A 15,357-nucleotide genomic window follows, 5' to 3' on the forward strand; every position below is an offset into this window, starting at 1 on the left:
TCACCAGCCCAGGCTTTTGCTTTGCAGCACTTTCCCCCACGTTGGGCTACCAGGCAGGAGCTGCCCCCCAATCTCCCCCTGAACTGGGGCAGAAAGTCCCATCTGAAGGTCGGGTCCCCTCCAGCTGCGCTGGGCCAAAGCCCCCACTCACCGGGGAGGGGGACACGACTCAGCAGCCCACGCTGGACAAGCGTCTGCAGCCCCTCCAAGGAGCAGAGGCACCGGGTTAGCTGTAATGTCCCCCCTCCCAGCTGCCACATCGCCTCCATCACTGTGGCTGCCGAGCCGCCTAATGAGGGGCTTAATGAAGATTAGCGGCACCCCTTTGCTCTGCTCCGTGCTGAGCAGGGCTGGGGCTGCCCTGGCAAGGGCGGGGGGACAGGCTGGGGGTGAGGGGGCTGCGGGTGCGTGGACAAGGCTTGTGCCCACTGGTTGGGGAGGGCTGCCAGGGTGTCCCCGCCTGCCCAGCAAGCACCGGCAGATGGGTGCGACATCGCGGGTGGGAGAGCGCGGGGGCTGCGAGCTGCCTGTGAGAGAGAAGAACATTTTCACGGCAGTGGGTGGCTGTGTGTGCGCAAGGCTGCCCAGCGCTGCGAGGAACCCACGGGGCTGCCGTGCACACCCTGCCTGTCCTGGGGTGTCCCAACCCCACAGGACACGTCCCTGGTAATGGCATCCCCCCCCCCTCACCCAAAGGATGAAGCAGGGCCATTGCCCCCCTGAGTTGAGCCCTGCATGGGGGTATCAAGCAGCCCCCCTGCCCCGGAGCATGTGGGTGCATGTGGTGGAGATGGGGGATGTCTTCCATCCTACCAGTGCTGCCCCCCCCCCTGCATCCGCACCAGCTCCCCCTCCCCAAACCTCCCCCACGTTTCCAAAGCAACGGTGCACAGAGGGGTGAGCAGCGCTGAGCCCCGCAGGAAGCGAGGGGAGCAGACGAGCCAAATATCACAAGCCATCTGGCTACTGAGGTGGGCCTGTGCAGACCCCCAAACCCTGGGGAGCGGTGGGTCTCCCCACACCCTCCCCAGGGCTGGGGTGCTCCCTGGGCCCCAAAGTCCCACTCAGCTGAAACCCAGATCAGCAAGGGGGGGGGCTGTGCCTGGTGCTTTGTCATTTTGCATCCCCAGGGATGGCCACAGCTGGAAGTTGCTCTCTGGCTTGGCAGGACTTGGGCTGGTTGGGGTAGGGATGCAGCTCTGTCCCCTCTGCCCAGGGCTGTGTGTCCCCATCGCCCATGGGGACACCAGCGCAAGGAGCACAGTGTGTCCCCCATCCTGTCCCCCACAGCCCCAGAGACAAGCCCAGGCTGTTGGAGGACAGCGGCCATTGGGGCTGGTTTGCCCCTGGGGACAATATAAGGTCCCAGTGGGGGGCTGCCGGCTTGATTGGCCGCATCCTGCCTCTCCCCTCAGCAGCGGCCATGCCAGGCCCCTCTGTGCAGCCCCCCCTCCTCTCCATGCATTAAAAGCCGGGCAGCCCTTCCCCAGCCAGTGCACCAGCCCACAGGAGCGGAGCGGGGCTCTCCCACACCAAGGAGGAGGGGAAAGGGGGTACGTTCATGCCGCCTTCTTTCTGCTCGCCCAGCACCGAGCAGAGCCCCTCTGGGCTGGGGTGAGCTGTGGGGCAGGAGGGTCGGGGGCCAGCAATGTGGGGGGGGGGCTCAAAGCTTTGATCTGTGGAAAACTGGTGGAAATTAGGGAGCAGAATCCTCAGTCTGGGGTGCAAAAACTCTGGGCTGGGTGGTTGCTTTTGCATTTGGTTTGGGAGAGCCGTGTGGGAGGCTGCTGGGTGCTGGGCCCCTCCGCCTGCTCTGCCGTGGGTGCACACGTGGGCATGCAACCCGGTGGGTGGGCGATGCTGCAGCACAGGGTGCATGGTGGGTGCTGGGGACCCATGTGCAGGGGCCAGCTTCAGGTGGGAGGGAGCTCCCTTTGGGAAGGGACCACAGCAGGTTTGGGTGGAGGGTTGCCAGGTGCACCCTGCCCGGGCTGCAGAGCTGGGGGTGTCCCTGTACAGGCAGCCCCTGTGCTCAGGGGCGAGTCACAGGGACCCTGTGGCCTCCGGTCCCCCCAGCACGGGCTTGCCCAGGATGCTGGAGGCTGAGAAACAGCACCTTGGGGCTTTGGACTTGGGGCGACCCAGGGGGAGAGCAGCAGAATGCCAGGGCTCCTACGGTCCTTTCTGCTGGGTTTATTGGGCCAGTGACCAGCTTCATCCATCGCCTCGAGGGGCCAGAGCAGGACCCCAACCCCCCTCACCCCCTCCTCAGGGCTGGGAAAGCTGAGAAGCGAGGGCAGCACAGCAGGGCCGTGGGGCCTCTCCTGCATCGCCGCCTGACCGAGCATGAAATGGGCTGAAAAGAAAAGGGATGGTGTAATGTTCCTGGGGCCGGGGATGGAGGTTGTTTGTCCCCCACGGTGGCTGCAGTCCCCACCATGGCTGCAGAGTGTGGCTGGCTGCAGCCACCGTGCCGGTTCTGCCTTCCCATCCCTCTTTGCTTTCACTGCTTTGCAACCGTTTCAGGGCACCTGGCCCCATCCTGCCCTGCATTGCTGGTCCTGTGGGAGCCCTGTGCCCTCCAGGGACTGTGGTCCCCAGTGGTGACCCTGGCCGGGTGCAGGATGCGGACCCTGGCCTGGCTGGGCATCGCCAGCCTGTGTCTGGGGGCAGCTTGGGCTGTCCCAGCCAAGGAGGAGAGGAGGAAGGCAGAGAAGCCAAAAGCTGATCTGGTACTCTATGAAAACCTGGACCTGGACAACTATGACCTGACGTTGGACAACTACGGGGAGATCCTTGACCTGAACAACTATGAGGAGCTCTACGACTATGGTGACCTTGCTCCGAAGGTGAGGGGGATGCAGGAGAGCACCAGCGTGCAGGGCAGGTCTTCCCTGGGTGCACCCTGAGAAAGGGGCTTGGTCCAAGGGACGGATGGGGCACAGCTGGAGAACCAGCCTCTTGCACAAGCTGACGGGCCCTGGTGGCTCTTCCACTGTTCTCATTGGTGTCAGGAAAGGCTTTACCCCACCCTGACCTCCACCATCTTCCTCGTCCCTGGCCAGCGTCTGGCCAGAACATCCTTGCAGGAAGCCAGGAGATGAGGCTTCTTACATCCCTCTGGGCAAATGGGGAGGGGGATTTCTGAAACTGAGCTAGGAGAGCTCTCCAAAGAGGAGCTGGCTTTTCAATGAGACCTACCCAGTGCCCTTGACCCGCTGACCAGCACCTCCTGCGCTGGAGGGGAGTGGGAGGACCCGCTCGGCCGCCCCAGCCCTCACATCCAGGCTGTGTTTGCAGATTGAGGTCGGCACCCTGGCTCCTCGCCCCAAGGACCCTGTGGCTCTCCCAGACCTGGGCCCCACGGCTGAAACCCCAAAGCTGCAGCCTCCGACCACCGCCAGCCCCATCCACCCAGCGCCCATCCCTGCGCAGGGTGAGTGCAGACCCCTGGGTGCAGCACAGCGGTGGTTTGGTCCCCATGGGATGCAGCTGCATGTCCTAGGGGTGGCAGGGCTGGTGCTCTGGAGAAAAGGGAGCAAATCCTTCTGCCACCATCAGACAGCAGCAGTTATTTGCTCTGCCCGGGGTGTTGGGGGTGCGTCTTATCACACAGCAGGCAGGAGGGCTGCAGCGAGACATTTCTGGGAAATAAGAGCTCCAGCAAAGCAGCAACATTTTAATGAGCAGAGGCATTGCGACAGTCGGACAGAGTAGCAATTAGATTAGTGACAATTAAAATCCTGTAGCGAGGGATAAATATCTTTATTCATTTTCTGTCACTCTGGACTGGGACAAATTAAGTAGGAGGCAAAGGGAAATTGTTGCCTTGCTGCTTTGAACTCCCCCACTAATGGATGCTGAGTCTCGCGGGCGCTGGGGGAGAGGAGAGGGAGCACATGTGTGGGGGGGACATGGCTTTACACCTCCTGCTGCCCCCATCCAGCTTGCCAGGACCCTCACGCAGCCAAGACAGATGTTTTGCTGGATGCAAAACTGTTTTCTTTTGTTCCATTTCCTTCCGAGGAAAAACCGAGGGGGCCAAGTGAGCCCTGGGTGTAAGGCTGCTGCGCTTGGCAACCTTATATCTCCCCCTCTCCCATGGCGGGTATTTGGCCCTGAGCAGTTTCATTTATTAGCAGCTCTTTTGGCTGGGAGTTTTGGCCCTTCCCTTGACAAGATGCCCTTGGCTGTTTCACTGATGAAGGTGCCGGGGCTGTGACAGCTCTGGGTGCTTAAAGACTTTGTGTACCCACAGCGTGGGCAGGGGTGGGCATGTCCTCCCATCTCTGGGCATGCTGGGTGCCCTGTGGGGGACGGGGGAGCCATGCCATGCCATGTGCCATTCCATGCCATGCCACGGGCTGCCTCTGCACGCCCAGGCCTGCCCAGCTGCCTGTTCTGCCTGTGCATCAGCACCTCCGTCTACTGCGACGACGTCGACCTGGAGCACATCCCGCCGCTGCCGTCGGAGACCACCTACCTCTACGCCCGCTTCAACCGCATCGGCACGATCCGGGCCGGCGATTTCACAGGGCTGAGTACGTCGAGGCAAGGGAAAGGCCAGGCTCTGCAATGGAGCACGGGGAGAATAAGCAGTTCTGCATAGGTCCCTGTCCATCTCCTCCCTCCTCTCCCTCCAGAAAATCTAAAGCGAATAGACCTGACCAGCAATTTCATCTCCTGGGCAGATGCAGACGCCTTCCGCCTGCTCCCCAGCCTGCAGGAGCTCATCCTGCCCGAGAACAGGCTGACGGCGCTGCCCGAGCTGCCCGGCAGCATCGTCCGGCTGGATGCCCGTCTCAACAGGATCCCCAGCACCGGCCTCCGGCCCGATGCTTTCCGGGTGGGTGCTGGAGCTGCTGGCCTGTGGATGAATCCAGGCTGGTTTTAGCCCAAACCTGCCATGCCAAGGGGCAACAGGGATGGTGCAGAGGGCTGGAGCGGGGCTGGGAGCAGGGAGGTTCATCTCTCCCCTCTTCCTGCAGGACCTGAAGCAGCTGCAGTTTCTCCATCTGTCTGATAACCAGCTGGACTATATCCCAGTGCCCCTGCCCGAGAACCTGCGCTCCCTGCACCTCCAGGTGAGACAAAGCTGGACCCAGGCTTGTCCGTACCTGAGTCTAGCAGAGCCCATCACCACCACCACCTCCTCCTCTTCTTCATTCTCTTCCCCATCCATTTGAATCTGATTTTGCCCTTTGCCTCCCTGGCCAGAACAACAACATCCAGACCATGCATGAGAACACCTTCTGCAACAGCCAAGACCACAGCCAGATCCGCAGGGTGCTGGAGGACATCCGCCTCGACGGCAACCCCATCAACCTCAGCCTCTTCCCCAACGCCTACTTCTGCCTGCCCCGCCTGCCCACGGGCCACTTCTTCTGAGACCCATGGCTCCAACACTGGGAAACAAGGGTGAGCGTTCCCGGACCCACCATGACCCCACCCCAGACCCCCTTGGACCCTGCTGCCCCATGGAGAATGGGGGGTTAAGGTAGATGCATTTAACCCCAGTGTGAGCTGAGCCTCCCTGTAGGGGTGAACTCAGTTCTGGGGCAAATCGGAATGGGCAGCTCTAATAAAATGAAGACTTAATTGCATTCGGTGTCTTGTTCTCAATAGTGAGAGCAGCAAAAAGCCCTTGCCCAGCCCCTGCCCAGCTGCTTTGTGCACGATGCTGGTTTGCAAATACGGGGCCTTCCCCATGTCCCACTTCTTCCTCAATTCCCTCCAGGGGCCTTGGGAAGACCGATCCATGTCTGCTTTCAGGGTTTCCTGGACAGGGACTGAGAGCTGCAATGCTGCAGAGAGGTGATGCTTTGGCCACATCACATTTGACCTGCATGACCAGGTTGTCCCCTCAGCCATCCCCAGGTCCATCCAGTGGGTCTGTGTGGCGCTGGGGGAGTGTTGCACACCCAGGTGGGAGCTGTGACCACAGCTGGGCTGGCCCCATGTGCTCTAAAAGAAGATGCCATAGGAAACCTCAGCATAGGCCAGCTGGAATCTTCCATCACCTCACCCCAGACCTGCTGCAGCCCCATTGCCCAGCTCTGCAGGGACCCTGACCCCCCGCCCCGGGACTAGGAGCTGCCCTGGTACCAAATGGGGTCTCCAGTATGAGCTCTGCCCAGCGGGAGGGTGTCCCCGGGTTGGGGTCTGCTTCAGCTGCAGGGAAACCCTGGAGCAGCACTGGAGCCTGCGAGCTGAACGGCCCTGGGTCCAGCAGGAAAAAGTCACTTGGAGGGAGTTAAAATATCTCGTATCATCCCAGCTTTCAGCACCCGAAAAGAGCTGCCCAGTGGTGAGATATTTTAAATATAATGTATTCATCTTCTATATTTTTATACACATGTAACAAATACGCATACCATGAGAGGGATGACACATCCCTGGAGAATCCAAAACCCTGAACTGAAACCAGTGAGTTCAGCCCACATCCTCCAAGGCCTGCGGAGGCAAACTAAGGCAGCTGGAGAAAACTGTGCAAGAAAATCCAGCTTCTCATCTATGGGCACGCTGCAAGCACTGCTGGGCACTCCTGCCTGCGAGCCTGCCTTGTCGGCACGGCATGGGCACACTGGTGTGTGCACAGCGCCTCTCTCCCCTTGCCTTCCTTTTCCATTCAAAACCCAAAATCCATTCAAAACTCAGACATGGATTACATTGATCCAAAAGCCAGGGCCCTTGGTAAATGGGAATGTGGAGCCATTCCAGCCTTTCCTTTCAGGTTAGATCTAAAATGCCAGGATTTATTAGTGCTGGTGTCCTGTCATCCTTGAAAAAGCTGTCAGTCTATCCCCAATCTCTCCTCCTTCCCCACTCACCCTTCTGACACCTTCACACTGTCCTTTACCCCCAGTGATCTCATCTGCTCCTGTGGGATGAAATACTGCTGCGAGCCAGGCTCGGCTCCAGCCGGATGGATTTGGCCAACTTTTCCCAACAGCGAGCCCCGGCCCTTCACGTTCGTCCCACTAGATGGCAAGGCAGAGTGGTTGGAAATACCTGACCTTAACTTCAGACTGCAAACTCACTCTCTGCTGTTTACCTCTCCCTTCTGGGGTGGTTTTATCGACTCACGGGCATGCCCACACAGCTGGGGAATAGCCCAGGTGCTCGGTGTTGGCAGAGGAAGGATTAAAAGAAGCTGCAGAGGGGAAAGAAGGGTTTGCTTCGTGGGGGAGGAGAGTGAGGTAGGTGGAGGGATGTCTATGGGGGAGATGGGGCTGCTGGCTTTGCAGAAACCAAACTTCTCTACAAGCAATGGGGTGGCTTGGAGGAGGGGGGGGCTTTGCTAGGGAAGAGTTGAGGTTCAGCAGTGCTGTCTTGTCTTGTGTGGCTCTTGGGTCCCCTCAGACCCCTGGGGAGGAGGGAGAGGGCTGGGGCAGCAGAGGTCTTCCCCTTCCTCAAAGCCCTGGGGGGGTCTGGGGCTGTGCTTGGGAGGGGGCTGCTGGGGGCTCAGCCCCGCTGTTCTGCTGGTGCAGTTATTAACTGTGCTCTCGTGTCCTGGCTGCTGCCACGGTGGGGGAAAGAAACCAGCACCTGTCTTTGCAGCATGGTGCAGGGAACAGCAACCCCCTCCTGCCGCTGGAATTCGGTCCTTTCCCACCCTGCTGAAGTGCTGCATCCCCTCCGTGGGGATGGATTGCTCCCTGGCCCTGCCCAAGCACCCCAAAGTGGCTGGCTGGAGTGGAGGCACAGAGCCTTCCCTGGGCTGGAGATGGTGGCATTAGAGGGGCTCTCCAGAGGGACAGCCCTGCCCCAGTTCAGCCTGGCCTGGTAGCGGGTCTGAGAGCTGCCACCCCCTCTGCCACTCTTGCTGCCCACTGCCCCACGTCCTGCAGCCGGACAGCTGGGAGTCCTGGCTCCTCTCCCCCCCTGATGTCTGCAGCTCTGCCCAGCTGATGCCTCGGCTTACGCTGCTCCTGAGGGGCAGAGTCACCGCCTGTCCTTGGGGACCTGCCTGTATTTTAAGCCATTTCTGTGTCGGAGGCTTTACAGGCTTGCACAGCCTGTCCCATGCATATATGAATGTCAGGGACCGTGCATCTCTGCTGAGATACCAGTGCTGCTTCTGCCAGTCTGCCACAGGCACAGCCACAGACCAGCTAGCCCTGGCTAACGGGCCCAGCGGACAGCAGAGGAGCGGGTCCACTGCAGGCATGCAGGGCCAGGAGGGAGCAGAGCAGTCAGAGAGAGGAATTAGTGCAGGGCCCACGTTAGAAGCCGTGAGCTGGAGCCGTGCAAAGGCAAAGCATGGCTCTGATCTCGGGGGCGTTTGCTGAGTAACAGCAGGAGCTGCAGGGCTTCAGAGTAGTCTGATGGGCGACAGTGGCAGCCCCACTGCTGGAGACGGTTAAATGATGTGGGGAGTAATGGGGAGCAGCCCTGGCCGGAGGGGATGGGTGACAGGCAGGTGCTCCCAGACTTTTGCTTTAGAAATGTGCAGGCAGCTGTGTCCCCCCTGGTACAGGGTGTGCAGGGATGGGCGGGGAGGAGAAGACTAACTCCGGGCACTAACCTCCCTCCAGCCAGATCCACGGCTGCCCACTGCCCGGGCATGCAGCAGGCTCTGCAGCAGCTGGGCAGCGGGCTTGCATCCTGCCTGTCCCTCTCATTCCCCTCCATCCCTCCTCCCTCACCCAGAGACCGTCTGGGTGTGTAATTCATGCAGCTCTCCTCCCTCTGTCTCTCTCCCGCTCAAGGTCACCTTCCTCGCCGGGGCTGGATTTTCACATATTGATTGCTTGGCTCTAACAGCCAATGTCTCGGTGAGCTCCCGATCTCACGCCAGCTCAGCATCTTGCCACTCTCTGGGAGAAGCATCTCCATATGGGCCCCCCTCCTCCTCCATCCTGCCCTCCCCCTCCACGCTCTCCTCCCAGCCCTGGCCATGCATCATTAACCGGCACCAAAACAGAGACGGGAAAGTCTTCAAGCCCTGGAGCGCAGCAGCCTTCTCCCTCCTCTGCCTCTGTCTCCTGGGGAGCGTGACATGAGCATATTCCTTCCCTTGGGTTGATTTAGGAGGAGCTGGACAGCGTGTGGCATCCTTGCAGGGACTCAGTGTGTGGCTTCGCCTGTCTGTGAGCTGCCTCCATCCTCTTCTGCTTGAGCTTCCTCCCACAGGTCCTCATCCCTCAGTGGGAAATGAGCTCCTCTCCCATCACCATGCCCGTCCCTCCTCCTGCTTCCCCCTCCTCACCCAGATTTCTTCTCTGCTCTCCTCCCAGCGTGACCAGAAGCACCCTGTGCCATGCTGGGCCATGTCCCTTGGCCACCACCTGGGGACAGAGCCATCCACTTCTGTCCTTTTGCAGCTTCTCAGCCAGAGCAGCACAGGCTGCAGGGTTGGGGGCCCAGCTCAGGAGCAGAGTGGTGGTGGCTGAGCTGATGGACCTGAAGCAGAAATCAGAGCAGCAGAAGGATGGAAGAGGAGGAGGAGGATGGGACCCAGGCAGGCTGGGAAGAGGCCACAGAGATAACACAAGTCTTCCTGTCCGGGACAGTGACCATGTCTGCCAGCTCTGTCCCCCACCCATGTCCAGGGCAGGCAACCAGTGGATTTATTGGCCAAGTGCAAAATCAATGGCAGGATGGAAAAAGGCCACTGAACTGTGGATGCTGACAAGCTCCTGGCCTCCTCCAGGCCAGAAATCCCCCTTAAACGCTGCTGGGGAGGAAGCGCTGTGGCCCAGCTTGCTCAGCGAGTGAGCCACGGATGATAACAGCTTTATTTATAGCACTTAACTGGCTGTTGGCTCAAGGCACCGATTTGTGCTTAGCATGCGATCGTTTAGGGCGGCTGTTTGCAGCTCGTGGCTGGAGCACTCGGGCAGCCCCGCTGAAGCCCTCAGTGAGCTCCCACCATCCGGCATCGGGGCAGGACTTTGCCTGGGTTTGATATATCCCACTCCCTGTCCCCAGCCCAGGCAGCTGGTCTGGGACCAGACTCCCCCAGACTGACCAGAAACTCATTTTCTGCCTATATTTCTAGAGCATCTCATCTGGAGAAATCCCGATCGGTGCCTTAGGGTCCGGGAGGTTGTACATCCCTAACACTAATGGAATAATTAATAGCAGCCGCCCAGGGAGAGCTGTGTCATGGCTCAGTTTTCCAGATCTGCCCTTTTTTTCTGAAAGATCCTGGTGCTGGGATTCATTAGATGGGAGTTGCAATGGCTCTGGAGATGAAAGCACTGTCCATGAATTATCACTGGGGTGCAGACAGCTGCCTGGGCCACTTCAGGGAAACTCAACAATGGAAATAGAGAGGGGGGGGTGAAAAAATAAGACAACTGCTTGGGCTTTTCCTCTCCCCATTTTCCACTTCACCACTGGAAAAAGGAGGAGGAAAAACACAGCAAAAGGGAGGGAAAGAAGAAAACACATTCTTTCCCTCATCACAGCTCCCTCCCCCCAAATTGTGAATGTTTAGCATAAAAATAATCTATAGAAAATCAGCCCCCTCCCTGCACACACTGTGGGTCTGCTAAGGGGTGGGGGTGCCTGCAGCACCTCGGGGCTTTCCCAGCTCTCCTCCTCCACCCCGCTCCAGAGCAAGTGGGACTCCTTGCCACAAGCTGCTCTGGGATGGGAGATGCCACCAAGATACAGCTATTATTAGCAATGTTGCGTTAGGTCTTGTCAACAGGAGCCCTGACGCCTGGGAAAGGCTCTGCGACAGGAGGCACGTGTCCTCTGGGAGCTCCCCCCCCCCCCCAGCCCCGGCTTAACCCAATTTCTGCAGAGGGAAGCGCTCAGAGGGGCCTGATTTGGGGGGGCTGGGGGTGATGGAGCTGAGGAGAGGGGTGTCTCTGCTGGAGGCATCTCTCCGAGGGAGATGTGGTTGGTCTGGAGGATGCTCAAGCCCGTGGCCTGTGAGCTGCTGTTCCCACTGCAGCCAGGAGTGACAGTGTCACCTCCTTGAGGGGGGTGAAAGCTGCTTGGTGTCTCCCCAAAATGGGGGCATTTCCACCCTGATGCTGCTCCCAGCCTCGGGGCACCTGGATGCTCCCCCTGCGCAGTCCTGGCCCGTTGCTGCAGAGCGAAGAGTTTCTCCAGCGTCATTTCCAAGGTGACTCTCTGTTCCTGCACCGTCTCCCATCCGCCGGCTGAGCGTGCCAAACTGTCTGACTGGGGAGAAATTATGAAATGGAGAAAAATGCCAATAAGTGTGGCTCTTCCATGCTGCCAGCCAGGCTTTTCCTGGGCTGCTGGGACAAGAACCACTAGGCATGCGGGTCTCCCCCACCAGCGATTCATTCCCCAGATCTGGGCATCCCCACTCCTGCCTTTAGATTTATTTTTTTTAATTGATCTGAAGCCAAACTCTTTCAAGCATGACCTGGGTGGCCACATGTTGGTTTAGGGATGATGCACCCCTAAGGAAGAGCTTGGCACGGCAGCAGCCGGCGTGTTGGTGTGCTGTGGACCCCGAGCGGGAGGGGGAGAGCCGAGCTTGGCATGCCTGATTGATCGCCGTCTTTTAAAATAACCAGCCAGAGCCTGGATCTTCCGTTTCTGTAGGATGTGGAAAACCTGGAGAGGGGGAAGAGAGAAACAGCTTTGAGAGAGCAAGTGCAAGTATTGCTAATTTATGATCAGAGAAATATATGTTTGAGTTTGAAGATTACAGGGAAAGGACCTGGTGTTCAGCTGATGATAAATCTGTTTTATCAGGGCGTTGTGAAAAGGCTTCCCCACAGGGCAAATTGCGGGAACGCGGAACATAATTACCCCAAATTCCAATTTGAGTAATTATTTCTACCTACCTGTCACTCCCCTGGTGCTTTCAGCTGGATGGAGAGGTTTTGCTTTCCCTCGCCTCTCTGCTTAAGAGCCAGAGCCATTGTGCAGCACCGCTGGGCTCTCTGAAGAGCTGGGCCAGCCCTGCCTGTTGGGAGGCGCTTGCCTGCAAGGTTTTGGGGCTCACTGCCATCTCCCCCCAGCCCCAGAGCTGCCCTTTTGCTGCCTTTTTCCATGGCTGGGTAGGGTAGGGGCCATCAGACATTGCTTTCTGCACCCACATTTTCACCCAGGCAGGGAGGAGGCAGGCAGACCCGGGTAGGGGGGATTTGGGTCACCACTTCCCAGGATGTCTTTACCCTTGCAGAGAGGGCAGCACCCCCTTGGGTAGTGGGACCCACAGGGAGAGCCCCTGCATGCAGCCAGGACATCGACATTTTCCCCCCATGTCTGTCCTTGGGATGGGTGACACATGGATGGAAGTTGGAGGGACGCTGGCTGCTGGGGATGTCCAGCCCTGCGCCTGCTCTCCCCGTCCCCCTGGGCTCCGTGCCGTGGCGGTGAGGTAATCGAGGGTTTTACTGCAGTGGGCCGTGGATAGCTTTTCTAAGCATCGTCTCCTAATGCTTCCCCAAAGAGCCAGGCAGGCTAACGGGCGCATTAGGAATCGATGCACATTGCAAATGGATTGCCTGCTCTCTCTCCTCCACCTTGCCATCCTCTCCGGCTGTCTCTGTACTTGCCCCCTCCCCAGCGTGGCCAGGGCTGGCCCGTGCCAGCTCAGCCCTCCCAGTGTCACCCAGGCGATGGTGGGGCACCAGGGATGGTTCCCCCCAGTGCAGGGCTGCAGCGGACAGCTCTATCCCCAGCCCGGTCCCACCGGGATGGACCCCCAGGTCCAGGGGGAGCAGCCGGGCTGCACTCCCTTGCCTTCACCCTGGGGACTTGTAGCAGACGGTTGGAGCGGGTGACAAGCGTCTGCACGGGCCAGCCAAGCGGAGAGAGAAAAATGACCCCTGCGAGAGCGGGGATGGGCTCTGCATCTCAAGTGGCTCCCCGGGAGATACCAGACAGCCCGTCCAGTGAGGACCAGGGACCTGTCGCCTCCCAGAGCCTCCCTCTGCAGAGGGGGAAGTAACGGTCGCTATGGCACAATGAGTTCAACTGCAGAAGGTAGAGGCATTTGGAGAAGTGATTGCTCTGCCCACAGAGGTGTGGAGCAGCCTGCGGGTGGGCTTTTCTCTTGTGGGAGTTTCCTCCAGCTCTGTCAATGGATTACTCTGATTTATCGCCTCGTTAGTGAAAGGAGAATTGGATCCTAAAAGGGCTCTGAAATGTGCTGGTCATGCACCCAAACCTGGGGCTGCTGGCCCTGGTGCCTCTGCCCCCCAGCTGGGAGCGCTCATGGAAAAGAGGGGATGAGGGAAACTGAGGCATGGAGTGAAAAGGGCATGTCCCAAGGACTCAGTGAGCCATGGGAGAGGACACCAGCTCCTCGCATGCTTCTGTGGCCTCAGTTTCCCCGCAACCAGGAGATCACCCGCAGTGAACCGTGGCTCAGCACAGGGAGGGAGAGCCCTGCACGGGGTTTTGGGGATGCCAGGGTCCTCCATGGGAGGGCAGTGGTGGGGGCTGTGGAGCAGGGATGGGGGTGACTTGGGTCAGGGTCCCACTTAGCATCTTAAATGCTCTTTTGTCTGTTCCAAGGCAAATTATTTCACTTCCCTGCGAACCTCCTGCTTGGATCCAGACTGCCTTGTGTCTGCTGAAGAGACGAAGGACACACGTGTTGGTGGCTGGGGACAGAGGGACGCCTCAGATGGATGGACAGGGCTGCAGCGGGGCATCTCTTAGGTAAGCAGGTAGAGAAGGAGAACCAGAGGGACCTGCTGGTCTCCAACAGGTCATTAGGTGGCTTTGCCAAGAGGCTAATGAGGCTGGGAGGATCCCTGGGGTGGTGGAGCCCGGTTTGCCCTTACCTGGCCGGTTGGGTACGGCGATGCCCGGACCTGGCAGGTGCTCACGTGGCTTCGCTGATAAAACTTGCATGAGGACATGCGCAAAAATCAATGGTTGTGCTTATGAATTAATGATCGCTGAGCAGATCGATGCAGCCTGCCCCGTGCACGATGTATTGCTAATGAACACCAGCAGTGGGAGCGCGGGAAGGGCCAGCGACGTACTGCTGCAGCGCCTTCTGCATCTCTGTTTATTTGTGTTTAAAGTGTATTTATTTTGCATTTGCTCCCAGAGCTACTTTAAGCAGAGAGCAGGTGATTTCCATGAAAGGGACCCGGTGTGTGTGTGCTGCGGAGAGGAGGTTGCTGCTTTTTGGAGGGGGGGATGTTGGAAAGGGCCGATGGCTCTTGGCTCCGTGCTGGAAGGGGTTGAATCAGAGGCAGGCTCTATAAATATGTATGTGGGTAATTTCTAATCAAACACCACAGCTCTCGGTGCTGGCATGTGTCACTCCCATGGCATTATCTCTGCAATTTGAGCTTTTTCCCACAATTGCATAAGAACCTCTTGGTGACTCACCAGGTTTGGGGGGAGAGAGGCAAACGGCGGCGGCTCGGAGGCGGCCAGCCGCGCCTGCGCGCGTGTGAGGTGTGAAAATCAGGTGCTCCGTGGTTTGCAACTTGCTCCTGAGTAAACCTCCCTCCCAGCCGCCCACCGCTCTGCTGCCCTCCCCGACGTCACTGCCAGCACTCTGGTTTGGGGACACTTGGCTGTCCCCTGCTAGTGAGCTCCCTGTCCGCCCAGCATCGCCTTCTGACGGAGGGGGTTATTTTTGTCCTTGTCATCGTGGCTCTGTTTGCGCGTTGATGACCCTTTGGTGCCAATAATAGCATGTTTCAGATTCCCGATTAAAACCACTGCAGTGTCAGAATCGATAAGCATCGGTGGCTGAGACCATAATAAGTATAATAATCCCCATCAGGGTAACAAATGGGGGAGAGCCTGCAGGGCTGCTAATATGGTAATGCCATGAATCTGCTTCCATCAGCTGGAGCCGCAGCATCCTCCCTGTGAGGGCAGGGACCATGGCTGTGTCGATATTTGCCGTCCCCGGCATCAGCAGAGCCCCCGCTTCTGGCTGCCGTAACGCTTTGCGTGCCCCAGCTTGGAAACTTGGCTTTGCACCATTAATTATTGGGTTTTTGGAAATGTGTGTGACTGGTGTCCCCAGTGTGGGAGAGGGGCCAGGGCTCTGTGCAGCCAGGGGAATTGCTTATCTTGCCCCAAAGCTTAAAGAAAATTTAAAGACTGAGATTATCGAGCAGGGGAAATTCCTGCTCTGACCCATCCTGCCCATTTGTCTTGCAGAGATCGAGTGTGGTGAGGGCCGGGAGGGAGAGGAACACCAGTGGCATTAAAGTAGCTGCTTAGGAAAAAAATAAAAATCAATATGTAATTGTGGCTCCATTGATCTGTGGCTCCGCCGCTGCGGCTCTCCATTGCGCTTTGATCAGCTTTCATGGTCTCAGATGAGAGTCTCAGCAGCTGGGGGTATTAAATGATGCCAAACACTTTTCAGGTGAAAACTATAGAATTTTTCCTTAAATAAACCCAAAATAGAGCAGCAGCTGTGGAGGTGGGGGA

The 15,357-nt window shown here is 58.4% G+C and overlaps 2 protein-coding genes across 6 annotated transcripts in view; both read left to right on the forward strand.

Moving 5' to 3' along the window:
• Positions 1-2,624: 2,624 nt before the first annotated feature.
• On the forward strand, positions 2,625-5,388 carry OPTC (opticin). Its single transcript, XM_074850362.1, has 6 exons — positions 2,625-2,849; positions 3,301-3,436; positions 4,383-4,541; positions 4,644-4,846; positions 4,989-5,084; positions 5,218-5,388. The coding sequence occupies exons 1-6, from the start codon at positions 2,625-2,627 to the stop codon at positions 5,386-5,388; spliced, it is 990 nt and encodes a 329-aa protein (XP_074706463.1).
• A 1,666-nt stretch (positions 5,389-7,054) lies between these two features.
• ATP2B4 (ATPase plasma membrane Ca2+ transporting 4) overlaps positions 7,055-15,357 on the forward strand; it is an 87,857-nt gene continuing 79,554 nt past the window's right edge. For 4 of the 5 annotated variants that reach the window (XM_074849928.1, XM_074849929.1, XM_074849930.1 and 1 more), the window contains exons 1-2: positions 7,055-7,199; positions 13,462-13,608. The gene's annotated coding sequence lies outside the window, so the exon portion shown is untranslated. Of the gene's footprint in view, positions 7,200-10,909; positions 11,084-13,461; positions 13,609-15,357 lie in introns of all 5 variants that reach the window. The other variant, XM_074849922.1, reaches the window with a different exon arrangement.

This window comes from Strix aluco, chromosome 25 (assembly GCF_031877795.1).
Source record: "Strix aluco isolate bStrAlu1 chromosome 25, bStrAlu1.hap1, whole genome shotgun sequence".
Taxonomy (NCBI): domain Eukaryota; kingdom Metazoa; phylum Chordata; class Aves; order Strigiformes; family Strigidae; genus Strix; species Strix aluco.

Excerpts from the sequence above, each read along its gene's own strand:
- OPTC (XM_074850362.1), top strand. The coding sequence starts at position 2,625 with ATGCGGACCCTGGCCTGGCTGGGCATCGCCAGCCTGTGTCTGGGGGCA. Across the intron at positions 3,437-4,382 it reads AGCGCCCATCCCTGCGCAGG|GCCTGCCCAGCTGCCTGTTC; the intron begins GTGAGTGCAGAC and ends CTGCACGCCCAG. Across the intron at positions 5,085-5,217 it reads TGCGCTCCCTGCACCTCCAG|AACAACAACATCCAGACCAT; the intron begins GTGAGACAAAGC and ends CTCCCTGGCCAG.